Source organism: Propithecus coquereli, unplaced genomic scaffold, assembly GCF_000956105.1.
Source record: "Propithecus coquereli isolate 6110/MARCELLA unplaced genomic scaffold, Pcoq_1.0 Scaffold114, whole genome shotgun sequence".
NCBI lineage: Eukaryota > Metazoa > Chordata > Mammalia > Primates > Indriidae > Propithecus > Propithecus coquereli.
Window position 1 is genome coordinate 166,937 of NW_012135414.1, and position 15,384 is coordinate 182,320.

The following is a 15,384-nucleotide window of genomic DNA, read 5'->3' on the forward strand; positions in this document are numbered from 1 at the left end:
GGGGCGCGCGCAGGCCCGAGGAGGGCGGGGCCGCGGCGCGGGGCGGGCTCTGGCGGCCTGAGTGTCACACACGCGGCGGCTCGGGAGGCGGCGGCAGCAGCGGCAGCGGCAGGCGCCGCCGGGACGGGCACGGGCGCGCGGGCGCCGGCTGCCTCCGTCCGTCGCTCGCTGGCTGTCACGCTCTCTCGTCCGCATTCTCGCCAGCTGCGGGGCCTGACTCGCCCCAGCGCTCTCAGGGAAGGAGAAGAGGAGCAGAGGACGCAGACAAGTTCCCGCAGCACCCGCGATCCCGGCCGAGGCGGAGGCTGCGGTTCCGACGGGGCAGGCGACTGCTCCACGGCGGGGCGCACGGCTAGGGCTTCCGCGGCGAGGGGCGCTCGGACCTCCGGCTCTGCGCGGGGCCCTGGGCCAGGACCCCATGAGACGCGCCCACGAGGGGCCCGAGATCCGAAGCCCGGGCGGCGCGCAGCGGAGGCGGAGGGCGGTGCTGCAGCTGCAGGATCCGGAGAGCGGCCGGCAGGAGGCGGCGGCGAGAACTTGAACTTGGCGTCGGGAGCAGGCGCCCCGGACGCCCCCCGCCGGGGCCGGGGCGCCGAGGGACCTGGGTGGCAGCTCTGCCCCCCGAATGGCCGCGGCGGCGGACCAGGATCCCGCGCCGCGGCCCTAGGCGGCCTCTCGCAATGGCCAAGTGGCTGAACAAGTACTTCAGTTTGGGCAACAGCAAGACCAAGAGCCCCCCGCAGCCGCCGCGGCCCGACTACCGCGAGCAGCGGCGCCGAGGCGAGCGGCCCTCGCAGCCCCCACAGGCCGTGCCGCAGGCCGCCTCCGCCGCCTCGGCGTCCTGCGGTCCAGCCGCCGCCTCTTGCTTCTCGGGCTCTTCGGGCTCGCTTCCCGACGACAGCGGTAGCACTAGCGACCTCATCCGCGCCTACCGCGCGCAGAAGGAACGCGACTTCGAGGACCCCTACAACGGCCCGGGCTCGTCGCTGCGCAAACTGCGCGCCATGTGCCGCCTGGACTACTGCGGCGGCGGCGGGGAGCCGGGCGGGGGCCAGCGCGCCTTCTCCGCCTCGTCCGCGTCGGGCGCCGCCGGCTGCTGCTGTGCCTCCTCGAGCGCCGGCGCCGCTGCGTCCTCGTCCTCTTCCTCTGGCTCCCCGCACCTCTACCGCAGTAGCAGCGAGCGGCGGCCCGCCACGCCGGCCGAGGTGCGCTACATCTCCCCCAAGCATCGCCTTATCAAAGTGGAGAGCGCCGTTGGCGGCGGTGCCGGGGACCCCCAGGGGGGCGCCTGCTCAGGCGGCCGCACCTGGAGCCCGACGGCCTGCGGAGGCAAGAAATTGCTCAACAAGTGCGCAACCTCGGCCGCAGAGGAGAGCAGTGCTAGCAAGAAGGACAAGGTAAGCTGCTCCTTGGCCTTACCCGAGTTTGGAGAGCCACTGTGCGCACGGGGAAACTGAGGCAGCGCTCTGGTTTTGGGTCCCTCCATCTACTTCGGCCTAGGACCCTGGGGTCAGGCCTCGCGCGCTCCTTCCGGATTCTCCTCCCTCCCACGCGCTTTTCCCTGGCGTTCAGGGCGGTCGGCCTGCTGACATCATCTCTTTCGCTGCTGCCCCCAGAATGTCCCCTCTCCGAGCCCACAGCCCAGGCGAGAGCTCCCCGCCCAGCCTTGCCCAAGGAAGACAGACCTAGCCAGCCCTTCTGGCTCCCGAGGAGTAAAGTCGGAGTCAGAGCTGTCAAGGACTTAAGAGTTTTTACGCTTGTTTTCCCCTACCCCACCTTCCACCCTCCACACACACTCTAAATGGGGAACTGAGGTCCAATGCTGGGAAGGGACTCGCCCGAGATTACAGAGCATTCTTGGTGGCAGATCCGGACCGGCTGTTTCTAAACGTGTGTATGTAAATCCCTCCCGGCCTCCCTGCCCGGCCCTGCCCCGCTCCACCCCCCGCGCCAGGTTTCCTAATCCGGGCTGCCTTTTGTACTGGAGCTGCTCCGGGAACCCCCACGCGTGCTTTTCCGGTTGAAATGCGCTGCCTCTCAGAGCGCTCCACGCCGAGCCGGACAGTTCCTCCCGCCGCGCGCCGGAGGGGTCCGCCTATCGGCCCAGGCTGGAAGGGGACCCACCTCTCCTATCCTCACCCTCTTCCTTCCTGACCCCACCCCCACCCCATACCGGCTCAGGGGCATGGGGGGACGTTGTTACAACTTCCTTCCTAACATATCAGGTCATCTTATCCCCTTCCCCGTTTTGAAGCAGGCGAGTTAATTACAGCCAGACTCGGCCCCCTTCTCTTCCTTCACACTCGTGATGCCGTCCCTTCCCCCATAAATAATACTTGTTCTGTCTACTTCTGGTGGAACGCAGTGTTTTGATTAAATCTGAGGCCGGGTGGGAGAGCTAGTTCCTTCTCAGTGCCCTGCGTGTGGCGGCTGTTCTCCCCACCTTCTCCCAAAGGTAAACTTTTACCCAGGCCTAGACTCGGGGAGACTGATAAAGAGTCTGAATTCCTTTTAGGAGTGAGTGGATGTCCAGACAGGAGGGAGACAGGCCCCTACCTGCCAGCTGGTGCTTGGAAAGGGATCTATTTTGTTTTCCAGGAGGGAGGAGGGAGGGAATGTCCCTCCTTTAATTTCTCTGCCTAGTCTTCTCTCCCTGAGGTCCCGGGCATATCGCCTCCCCTGCTTGGTCTGCTGAGAGCAGCATGGGCAGTCTGTGGAGGATCCCACCTCTCCCTGGAGCCAGTCTGGGGACACATCTCGGAAGCTTGGACTCTGGGTTTCCTAAGCACCCAGGGTGCCACACCTAGATGACAGGGAGCTGGGAGCCAGGTGGCCACCCAGGAGCTGCCTTGCGGGAGGGGGCAGATTTCCCTGGGAGCCACCGGGATCATCTTGGGCTTGCAGTTGATCAGTGAGGGAAACACCAAAGAGGCTCCGCTCCCTGCAGTCTCATGTCCGCCCAAGCTTGGTTTGGTGGGGGGACTGGGAGAACGTGGAGTGTTCAGAAGGCCTGAGAAAGGTTCACAGCCAACTGCGCTGGACTCGGCATCCCTTGTTACCCTGCAGCCATGCCCCAGGCGGGCACATCTCCTTTCTCTCCCACTGCTACTGGTTCAAAACTTTAATAAACATTTTTCCCCCATTTACAATTAAGACTGTTTCAAACACTGAGAAATGATTTGTTTTATGGGCAGAATGTCAGGCTAAGACTTGGCTTCCTTTCATCCCCAGATATTTCTTAGGTGCCTTCTATGCGCCCTACCTTGCTGGGTGCTGGTGCAGGGCCCATCTGCTGCGAATGCTGTGACAGGCCACAGTGGTGATGAGTGCTATGGTGGGGCCTTGTTTACAGGAGGAGAGCTCTAGGGCACCTTGGTGGCAGGGAGACAGGGCTCTTATGTGGGGGAGGCGTGGTGACCATGGTGGCTGGAAGAGAGAGCCTGATGGTTTGGGGAACTGCAGATGAAGTCCCTTATGGCTGGAATTGAGAGGTTAGAGTTGGGTAGAGCCCTGGTCAGGGAGGACTTTGTAAGCTAAGCCCAGTGGGGGCCAGTGAAGGAGGTTAGCTGCTAAAAGTGTTGTGATCAGATATGGTTTTTTTTTAGAAAAGATCTCTCTAGACTGCTTTTCACCTACTAGGTTGCGACTTTGAGCCCTTTGATCTTTTGAGAAGTTGTCCAGATGTTCTTTCTATCAGAGGAAGAAGGGAGGCAGCCAGGGAGGGTCGGCAGGAGGTTCTAGCACAGTGGTCCTCAAACTTTAGTGCACCTGGAAGGCTGGTTAAAATGGATCGCTGGGACCCATCCTGCAGTGTCTGATTCAACAAGCTGGGAGTATTTACATTCATATAATTTCCTGGGTGATCTTTGGCTGCTGATCCTGGGACCACATGTTGAGAACCACTAACAATGGCTGCTGCATTACCTTTCCTCTGGGTCTTCTGGTCAGGGCAGCTTTGGGATGCAGAGACTCTGGATGCCCTCACCTCTACCCTTTGTGTGTGGCCACCTCCTGATTCTGGGCCAACAGCCCCCTACTCCACCCCCAGCCCGTTAGGCAGTCAGGAGACAATCCGGTTTTCACAGTATTTCCAGCCAGACAGCTTTTGGAAGGCCCAGGCATACTGTAGGTCCAGCCTTCCTTCTGCCCTTCACTCGTGGATCCAGGAAAACTCACTTCTAGCACCCCATTTAGTCTTTATCAGTTGTTAGGGAATAGGATGAGACTCTTAGGTCTGTTGGATGTCCCCGTGTTTGTTTTTAACATCAGGCCTGAGTCAAGAGTTACCGTGGTGTGGAGTAAGAGCTGCTAGTCCACAGACCCTTCTTCCAGTGCCACCCCCACCATGGTTTATCTTTGGGAGCCTGTCTCCTGCCTCCCTCTATCACACACTTAGGTGTCCACATGTTCTCCCAGGTGAGTCCTGGGGCACACACACCTGGCCACATCCCCCTAGCCCCCAGTGTCAGCATCCAGTCTTGTGCATTTTCCCTTTTAGAATCATTTGGAAGAGAGACTAGGCTTACTCTGCCAGTTTCTCTCCTAACATCACTTAGCCAGCTGTTACCAGCGCTTTGTGCTCAGAGATGTCTTAGTATAAGTGTGAGCAAGGAGGGGAGGGAGTGAAGGATGCAGAAGACTTGTCAGTAATCTCTGGCCTGAGCCCCTGGAGGAGCTTGACACGTATTTCATCATTTGCAGTGTTTTTGTTGTGGAGAATTTGAGGTCTTTATCTAGGAGGTGGCTTTGAGCTACATCTGGAGCTAGAAGTGGAATTTCAGTATAGGGGAGGGGGGGACTGCAGGCTGCAGGAGTGCTTATGTGTCAGGCTAAGTGTATGTACGAGAAAGTATGTAAGTGTATGCACGTGTGTGTGTAAATATATTTAAAACCTCAGTGTGTGATGTGTTCTTGGAAACCAACCATTTCATGCCGTGAGCCTTGTCTGGGGAATGAGAGATGACAGCGTGAGAGAGGCAGGGGCTGACTTTGGACACAGGGTTGAGCCAGGGAAGGGGGGTGTCCTCTGAGCCATGGTGGAGGAGCATCCCAGGCTATAAATAGCTGCCAAAATCTGGGGGCAGTGAGGTTGGAGTTAGGGGACAATGCGGTATAGTTCAGGGGAGAGCCTGAGGGCCTGAGCTCCTGGAAAAAGAAAACGAAACTGCAGTAGGTAGAAATATTATTCCTTCAGTTGCACTTTATAAAAAAATAATGACAAAAGAGGCCAGTTACTTTGGTAGATCTCCTTTTGTGCAGCCAAAAGGTCTCATCCAATTATGTTTTCTGCTGAAGTCTTGTTTCTTTTATCATAATTAAGTAAATGTTTCCACAACTGAGAAAGTCAAGATGCATCATGACGTCAGTTTTCCCGGGTTTTAAATACATGCTAATGTGTACCAACGCTTTATATTTTGTCAGCATCCACAGAGTTGAGTTAAATAACATGTTTTCCGTAGTTACGGAATAAATAATACCATGTCTAACTTTTTTTTTTTTTTTTTCACATCCAGCAGTTTCTGAGCTGCCTGCCAGGCAGGGGAAATTCAGAGAGAAATAAGTAGTGGCCACCTTTTCAAGAAGGAAGCTTCGCAGTTTGCAGTTGAGTACCAGCTTCTCCAGGTCTAGCTGGGGAGACAGATAAAACCAAAGAGACTGTATCACAACCTGAAGAATGCCAAAACCAAAGTGTGTGTAGAGGGCTGGGAAGTCAAAGAAGGCTTTCAGGAGAAGGTGACATTTGAGCTGAGTCTGGAAGGATGAGTGGGTGGTTTCCAGGCAGGGAGGTGGGAAGAGGGCTCTCCATGCAGAGAGGGTAGGGCAACTTGTGCCCAGAGAGAGAAGGGTTGGCTGGCAGCTCAGCAGGGCAGGTGTGGCAGGTGTGGTGGGAGATTGCAGAGGGAGGTTGCAACCCTCAAAGGGAAGAAAATGTTTCACGTGCCTTGCTGAGGAGCGGTGAGTTGTCTGTTGGTCCTTTTCACAGAAAATCATCGATGTAGGGCTTGATTGAAGCCAGAGTGTGAGTCATTCCCATTTGATTAGTAGCCACGTTTTCTAGTTCTTAAAATGTCATGGATGGAAAAGGTAAGGACCAAACTTGGGAGCTGTGGTTTAGCTTGGGACACTTTCCCCTTTGAAGTGCCATCCCTTGAAAGTAGTATGAGAAAACTGCCGCACATCAAATCCAGTTTCTCCCATTGATGCCCCAGAAGGGAAATATATTCTCCAGGCTTCATACTAACAACTTAATTCGTCATTTAATCCTCACGGTCACACTGGAAATAGTTTAGATACTGTATTAGGTGTTGCTACAGAACAAATCACCCCAAACTCAGTGGCTTTAAACCAGGGGTCAGCAGACTTTTCTTCAAGGGCCAGATAGTAAATATTCTTAGGCTCACAGGCCATACAGTCTCCATCACAACTGTTCAGCTCTGCCATGGTAGCTTGAAAGCAGCCATAGACAATATATAAATTAATGGGGATAGCTGTGTTCCAATAAAACTTTATTTGCAAAAGCAGGAGCTGGCCTGTGGGCTGTAGTTTCCAACCTCTGCTTTAAATGATAAGCTTTTATTGTAGCCAGGAGCCTGCACATCTGAGTAGTTTGCCTGGTCCCAGCTGGGCACATTCATGCCTCTGCTGTCAGTGTGGCTGGGTGTGCAGCCCCACTGATCTTGGCTGGGCTTTCTTCAGTGTCTGGTGGGCTGGTTTAGGGTGGTCTTGGGTGACAACAATTCAGCTCTATTCCTTGTGGTCTCTCATCCTCCAGCGCATGTTCATATGATGGTGGCAGGCTTCCAAGAAAGAGCAGAAGCCCATGAGGTTTCTTGAGGTGGGAAACTGGCACACCGTTGCTTCTGCCGCATTCTGTGTATCAAAGCACGTCACAAGGCTGGTCAGGATTCAAGGAGAGAGAAGGAGCCGCAGAGTCCCATGGCAAAGGGCAGGGATACAGGCAAGCCATTAATTAAGGCCTTCAACACCATCTGTCTGCCTCAGGTGGTTTGACCCCTGTTTTACAGAAAAGAAACTGAGGTTTAGAGAGGTTAATGACTTGCCACATGTCACATAGCTACCAAGCGATGGAGCAAGGATCATACCTGTGCAGTCTTGAGTTCAAAATCTATGTGCTTGTTACTGATTTGCTCCACTGTTTTCCACGGTTTCAATGGAGATACAGCAGGAAGGCTCTGATAGTTACAGAAATGTGTGTTACATGTCTCCTCCCCTTCGCTTAGTGTTCTTCTTGCATCCCTCTTCCATAGTTTCCACCTTTCAGCCTGGGCTTTGGTATTCCTAGAAGCAGCTCCAGAGCTGGCTTTTCTGTCTCTCTCTCTCCCCTGTCTGCCTCAGAGTTCCATAAATGAGATGTTAATGCAGCACTTGAGTTATTTTATAGAGAAATTCTGCACACAGAGTTGGCGCCTCCCAAGGGACAGCTGCACAAAATGTGAGTCTTGTAACTGTCAAGTCTTTTCATTCTAACACCAAGCGTTCCTTCCTTCCAAGCACTGGCGAGGCGGTATGTGCTCTGTTTTGAGGAAAAAACTGGTGGTACCGTGGATTTTACCAACAAGGAACTTAGGTTTCCTTAAAGGAGATCGGGTGACTGTCCCCTTTAATCTGACAATCTCAGAACATGACTGATCACCCAAGGACTTAACCCCTATGACTTGACCCTGTCTTCTCCCCGCCCTTAAAACATTTCTGACCCCATAAAATTGGCTTTAAAAAGCAAATGTGAAACAGGTGTGTCTTCCTCTGGTCATTCAACAAAGCCGAACTTGCCTGTGGCCAAACTCTCCCCTGATTAGCTTAGCTTGTGCTAGGGGAGCAAAGAGACAGTGGCCTATGGGGAGGGGGTCAGTCAGGCTTGGCCCTAGAAAATAAACCAGGACTTGTGGCTTTGCAGCAGAGAGCTGGGATGCTGGCTGGCTGATGGCAGCACACCTCCTGGCTTTCTGAGGTCGGGTGATGGTGGTGGTGCATTTTCTGCAGGACAGAGGCAGCAGTGGTCTCTGACTTCGAGACTTTTGTTTGGCCTGTGTTGACTGAGAAATTGCTATATGCAGCCCACTCTCAGGAGCTGTGTGGGTACAGGGATGAGCCTGCTGGGTAGTGCCTGCCCATAAGGAACTTATCTTCTGGTTGAGGACACAAGAGCCAAGGTTGGAACACAGATCTGTATGGCACAATTTACCTATAAACAAAATGGTGTGGGTGAGCCGAAAGCCAACCTGGCACACAGGCTGTTCTTGGCAGGGCCTTGATTCCATGGAGCCAAAGGAGAAGCAGGGTGAGGAGGATGCATTTGTGTAAAGAAAGCACAATTATAATCTTGAATTAAGGGAGCTTTCCACAGTAGTAATATTAGCTAATGCTTTTATTGCATGCACTCTGAGCCAGGTGCTGTTCTGTATACTTTACATGTAAGTCTTTTACTCCTCCTCATGGCCCTTTGAGGTAGGCGCTACTATTTTCATTTTTACATATGAGAAAACTAAGGCACAGAGAAGTTAAGTAACTTGTCTGAGGTCACGCAGCCAGTAAGTAGCAGAGATGAGATGTGAAGGTAGATCCAGCATCTGTGTTATAACCACTGGGACATAACCACCTCAAGCTGCATGATCTCATGCCTGAATTTTCTTTGCCTTATTTGTGGCTGGACTTCCTCTTTGTAAAAAATCCTCTCTTTTGGCTTTGCAGGAGTGGTGGATTCCAACATTTATGTAAATGTTCTATAGCTTCCCATTCCCAGGATTCCCATTTTGCAGATGGAGAAACTAGGCTCCCGGAGGAGCAGAGTCTGCCCTGCGTCACAGCAGGTACTGGCAGAAGGCAGCCAGGCTGTCGACCTTGTGTTGAGTGCAGTGCCCTTTGTGCCGGGGTGGCGTGGAGGGGTTGGCCAAAGCTGGAGTCTGCAGGAAGGGTGACAGCCTGATTGATTTCCGTTTCTTTCCGTGTTTTGATTCTGAAATGCTTTGCTGAGACCATTAAGGAGCATGGAAGAGGACCTTGCTTCCACAATGGAATTTTCCTCCTCTTCCTGTTTGGTATTTTCCAGTAATATTTCTATTAATGTTTCACTTTCAGAGACACTAACTTCCTGAGAGTTTGGGCTTTCTCAACTGCTGAGGCAGGAAGAACTGAATTTTTGTCTAAATCATTCGGTTCCTTTCCATTTTCTCCAAGGGGAGCTCTCCCTGGATTTCCCATTACACTGTAAAGGAAGGATCTCGGGAGGTGGGTCCAAGGGATGGAGAGAGAATTAGTCAGGGCCCTGGGGAATGACTCAGGCCCAGTGTTTTCCAAGCAGCACTGAACAGTAACGGTCAGAACGGGGCTTCCCAAGGCCGAGGAGGGGGGAAGTGACTTGACAGGTGGGTGGGCTTGGGGGATACAGATCCGCTGGGCCTTGACGTGCAGGCTGGACCCAGGGTTCTCAGCTGGGCCATGAGAGCCCGAGCCAAGTCCTTTCTCCTCATTCATTCATTTATTTATTCAATGTGTATTGTTGAGAGCCTGCTACGTGCTGGGGATTGTTCCAGTTAGGCGCTGGGAATAGAGCAGTGAACAAAACAGATAAGAAACTGCTCTCCTGAGCTCGCTCACTCATGAGGAGTCAGTATGTCAGGGGTAGGGACTGTGGGAAAACATAAAGTAGGATAAAGAGGCCAGGTGGGCCTGAGTTTGGAGTGGAATGTTGTTTTGTGAAGGACGTGATGGCTCTCCAAGAGAAGGGCATTCCAGGCAGAGGGAAGAGCCACACTGCAGCAGCCCGGGGTGGGAGCACGCCTGGGTGGTTCACGGACAACGTGGGGGTCTGTGTGACTGAGCAGAGCAGGTGAGGAGGAGGTGGGGGCGGATGAGGGCTGAGCAGTGCGGGGCAGAGTACGTCGGGCCCTGTAGGCATTGGAAAGGCCTTCCCCGTTAACTCCGACTGAGATGGGAAGCCACACGATCTGACTCGGGCTTTAAGAGGATTACTTGGAGATCGTGCCTAGCAGAGAATAAGAGTGGAGGGCACCAATGGGGGCCAGCGCTAGCACCGGTGATGAGAAGGGGTTAGGTTCAGGCGTGTCATGAAGCCAGGGCCACAGGACTTCCTGACAGATGAGATGTGAGAGAAGAAGAGCCAGTGTGACAGCAAGATTTTGGCCCCAGCAACCACGGTGGGTGGCCATGAGCTGGGCTGGGGAAGACTCCAAGGGACAGTCACAGTTCAGTCAACAGGATTAATTAAGCAACTGAGCCCTAGGGACAAAAAGCAGGATGCCCTCCGCCCTTCAGGGCTGTGAGGTTCCCAAGGTCCTGGAGAAGACACAGATGGCCTCTGTCTGGGTCTGGGGGAGGAAATGGGGAAAACCACCAGGAAGAGGAGGCCACATAGGAGTGGGGTCTGGAGGAAGGATGTCTAGGACCGAGGGGATCCCATCCACAATGACTGAGATTAAAAGGGGAGCCCCGCTGTGTGCACTCAGGTGGTCAGAGCCTGTACTGCAGGGGATAGAGGAAGGCTGCAGGGGGAGGGGCCTGCCTGCCACTGGCCTGGAATTGCCCCAGTACTCCCCATTCAAAAGAGGCCACCTGCTGTGCCACATGGCTGAGCTGGGCACCACGGGAGGGTGGAGACAGTGCTGTGGTTTCGTCTCCAGTGGCAGCGCTGGAGTCGCTGCTGTTTTGCTAAGCAGAGCGTTTCATTGCTGACCACTTCAGATTGCTGCAAAGTTCTCCCTTATGTGGGGTCCACAGGTACCTGCTACGGGGAGGAGGAAAACAGAACTAGGAGGAATGGAACTTTGCAGGCCATGGCTAAATTCTAAAAATGAAAATGACCAGAAAGTTCTTGAAATGAACCTTTACCATTTTGTTGGACGTGCACTCCCAAAAAGCCAGACAGCCCTGTAATCCCTCTGGTGCATTCCAAAGCTGCGCATGTGATTTCCTGGAATGGTGCAGCCCCTACCTGCCCTGTATGGGGCCCTTGAGAGGCAGTTGTGCTCTGAGCCAGTTCCTCAGGAAGGGGCTAGCTTGAGGTATATTTACATGTTTATCTCTGAGGTAACTTCCCCCCCTTATAACAAAATTAAGACAGATTTGGTGTAGAAATATAGATAAGCAAAACTAAAATAGAACCAACCCTAATTCTGTAATTCAGAGAAACTGTTAACATTTTACTGTTTTCCATTTAACCATTTTTTGATGCATGTGTATCCATTTTTCCCTCCACAAAAATAAGTGATAATTGTGTATATTTGTTTCTTTTTGCTTAAAGATACAGAAAGGTGTCTACATTATCTTTTTTTTTTTTCTTTTTTTTCGAGACAGAGTCTTACTCTGTTGCCCTGAGTAGAGTGCCGTGGTGTCAGCCTAGCTCACAGCAACCTCAAACTCCAGGGCTCAAGCAATCCTACTGCCTCAGCCCCCCGAGTAGCTAGGACTATAGGCATGCGCCACCATGCCTGGCTAATTTTTCTATTTTTGGTAGAGATAGGTTCTCACTCTTGCTATAAGACTGGTCTCAAACTCCTGAGCTTGAGCAATCCTCCCGCCTCGGCCTCCCAGAGTGCTAGGATTATAGGCGTGAGCCACTGTGCCTGGCCAGTGTCTACATTATCTTAAACATTCAAGAACTATAATTTAATGACCGCGTTGTATTCTGTTTGCATATTTAGGCTCTCTCTAGTTTTCACTAATTTAACAGTGCTGTATGAACACTGTTTAACTTAATTCTTTGCACAGGTCTATGATTATTTCCTTGGGGTTGATTCTGAGAAGGAGAATTGTTGGGTAAGACAGTTAAAAAGTTTGATGTGTGCTTTCAAATTGCGTTCTAGACTTTACAAGTTTACGCCTGTTTTACTCTTCTCTCATAATGCTGGGAATTGTAATGCAATTTTGTTGAATTTGCAACTTATTGGATTCCTGGTGCATGTGGGCATTGACCATTTGTGTTGCTTTTCTACAATTGCTTAGTTACATCTTCTCCCATCCAAGTACTAACCAGGCCCGACCCTGCTTAGCTTCCGAGATCAGACGAGATCAGCCACCTTCAGTGGGGTATGGCTGTAGACTGCTTACGTATGTCTTCTGACCATCCTTTTCTACTGCAGAGTTTATCTTTGTATTCATTGGTAAGAGCTCTTTGTGGATTGAGGATGGAAGCCCCTTGCCTGCCATTTGGGTTGCAGGCAGGGTATCTTTTAAAGTTTGTGACTTGTCTTTTGGTTCTGTGTCTGGTGACTGTTGTTGCTTACAATGAATTGTTTTCCGTTAAGTCAGTCTTGATGTTGCTCATGACCTATAGAGTATGCTGCTTGGAAAAGTCTTCCCTACTCCAGTATTTCTTTATGTTTTCTTCTAATACTTTGATGGTTTCTTTCTTTTTACATTGCCATTTTAATCCGTTTGGAGTTTGATCTCACGGTATGAGGTAGGGCTGTGATTTTATTTTTCTGAATGGCTAGTATGTTTCTGGACATCCTCTCTCCTTTGATTGCTCATGGTGTGTCTGTTTCTTCAGGTGCCTTTTAGACTTAAATATTTTGACTCTGTCTCGCCCTGACTGTGCTTAGATCTCGTCGGTGTTTATGATAATGGTGATGAAGACTTGTCTTTATCTAAAATGACACCTTTCTTCAGCAGATATCCACGCGCTTATTACACATTCAGCTCCTGACATCTAAGGGAAGTAACTAGGTATTAGAGCTCCATCTTTGGATGCCAGACCTGATGTGGTGGGTGGGATGTGGCTAGGAAAGCTCTGCCTTACCTCTCGTGGTGTCGGCTTCCTCCTCCAGGACCGTGGGGCTGGGCTGTCTGTGTGTATTTGGGGTGATCACTTAACTGTAGTCTTCCCTGCCCATGTGCCTTGAACTGAGTATTTCAGCTTTCACACAGTGACTTTTGTGGGAGAGGGTGTAGCATTCAGATACTGACCATGTTCTAGCAGTGGGCTGAGTCCGGCAGGACAGTCAGGTGAGTCAGCCTGGGTGCTCCACCTCGGAGCCCAGGAGGGGGTATTGGAGAGTAGCTCTAAAGCAAGGCAGAAGGAATTCAGTGCCAGCCTAGACAGGCAGGAAAATGACTGTCCAAGTATAGAAGGGAGCTGGGTGGGTGTGGCCGGTAAGAGAGTTCAAACTTGAAGTATGGGTAGGACTTGAAGGTCTGGCATGTGGGGACCACATAATTTTGGTCACCTACATTTTTTAACACCCACAGAGTACAATTCAGGTGATAATAATTCAGCAAGTTCTTCCCCAGCCCCCCAGCCTTTTCTGTCCCTCTTCAACCGAGGCATCTTCCATCTTCAATCAGTGAGAGAGCCTTTCCGGGCTGCTCTTGCCTGTTTCTCTTTCTCTGGCCAGTGTCAGGATAATCCATCCTACGGTGTTTGCTGTGGGGTTTATGACATTAACAAATTGGCAGTAAGGGAACAGGTTAAGTCCAGGAGTGTTCATGGGGAATAAATCCAGGAAAAAAATACAGATTTTTGAATACCGGTGAACATCTCTGTGGTTCTGAGAGGCCAAGGGTATCTACCTAACTCGCTGTACTGTGTTACATCACGTCACTGAACCCGAGACCAGCGCCGGCAGCACATTTGAATCACCCAGAGAGCATTTTTTTAAATTTCAGTTCCCTGGGCTCCCATCCCAGATTTATTAAGCCCTGATTTCTGGGGGTGAGCCAGGGCGTCAGTATTTTTCAAAGCTCCCCAGATGATTGTGGTCTGCAGCCAAGGTTGAAAGCCACTGTCTGGGACCTTTGGGGTTGCAGAGAGCTGGGGTTCACACCATCCAGCCCTCTTCCATCCATGCCAGAAAACTTCTGGTAATAAAGAGATATGTCACCTCTCAGGGCAGCCACCTTTGCACAGCTGGGGTTGAAGGTATTTTTCTGGTGTTCACTCCAATTTGTTGAGTACCTAGTGTCACAGGAGCTGTTGGCTGAACTCTTTTTCTTTGTAGATTCTACTACTGTCTTGGTTTGACTCTTTGAGGCCAAGTAGAACCAGTCTAACCTTACTTCTTTCTCATGACAACCCTCAGTTGTGTGATTGTATCTTCAAAGGCAGAGAGAAGCTGCAGGCCGGAACATTGCCCTGCAGAGCTGGATTCCCAGCCAGGACAACAGCTGCTAAGGGCAGGGACCCTTTACTATCACAAGTGTGGGGGCCTTGATGGAATCCAAGTCCAGGAGCTTCCTGTGGACAGAAAGTGACGGGCGGGAGTGGGTTCCGAGTGGGTGGGCTAAGGTTGGCACTGAGGAGTTAGCTGTGCAGGCGGGTGACTAGATAGGGAGCAAGGTCGGATTCCCTGGTGGATTTGAGGAGTCTCAGCAAAGGAGTACCTGAGCCGTCAGGAGTAGATTCCAGAGGAACAGGTAGGATCTTGCCATTCAGGACCTCGGCCCTGAGTAGGTAGCAAGTGGAGCAGAGGTGGCCTGGCTGAGGGTGGAGGTGGCATGGTGTCAGGGGCCAGGCATTCTCTGTCCTGGATTTTTGCCTCTTATGGGGGCAAGCAAGGCCACATGCCACAGGTGCCCAGAGCTGGTGATGCAAACACAGCAGGACCTAGTGGTGTTCCACTGTGGTGGCATGACACAAGCACTGGCTTTAGGGTCAGAAGTCTGGACCTCGAATCCTAGCCCTGGTGCTTGGAAGCTTAGTCAATTGGGACAGGTGATTAACTTCTCCAGGCCTGGAATGCCCCATCTGTTATGTGAGTATAACAATACTAGATGGTGTCTCTTGAAACTTTCTCGGTGTGCCATGCGCCATATGCAACACTTTGCACGTTTGATCCTCATGGTGGGTCTTGGAGGTGGTGCTATGAAAGTCCCCATTTTATAGATGGCAAAACGTGGGAGAGGAGATGTTCAGGGGAAGTACGTTGGGTCATTGTGAGGATTAAATAAAATCATTTGTTTAAACGGCTGAGCACAATGCCTGGCTTGTGGGAAGAGCTTCATGAATGGTTTTATATTATTTTGGCCACAGTCTGTCCTAGGCCTCAATCCAGCTTGAAGATCTGGGCTTTCGATAGCCACAGTAAAGCCAGTGGGGTTACCCTTTCTGGGCCATTGATGTCATCCTCAAAAAGTGACCCTCTCCTTATCTTGCTGGGTCAGTTTGTGGTTGATGCACAATTCTGCGCAGCTGGAGAGCAGAAGTAAAAGCTCTATGTGGGAGGACCACACTGTTCTAAGAGATTTCTGTGTATTAGCCCACGGATCCCCACAGCTCTCCTTGGGAGGCAGGTTCTATTCAGAGTCCCGTTTTACAGATGGAGAAGCTGAGGCAAACAGGTTTGTACCTTGTCATAGGTGACACAGCAAGTAATGGGCAGAGCTGGAGCTAGGGGTCCAGCCCAGGCAGTC

At 51.9% G+C, this 15,384-nt stretch overlaps 1 protein-coding gene across 1 annotated transcript in view; it reads left to right on the forward strand.

Moving 5' to 3' along the window:
- Positions 1-345: 345 nt before the first annotated feature.
- Positions 346-15,384, forward strand: part of SHB (Src homology 2 domain containing adaptor protein B) — a 133,397-nt gene continuing 118,358 nt past the window's right edge. The window contains exon 1 of the mRNA XM_012657223.1: positions 346-1,397. Coding sequence (XP_012512677.1) covers positions 681-1,397 — 717 coding nt within the window. The 5' untranslated portion in view covers positions 346-680. The remainder of the gene's footprint in view (positions 1,398-15,384) is intronic.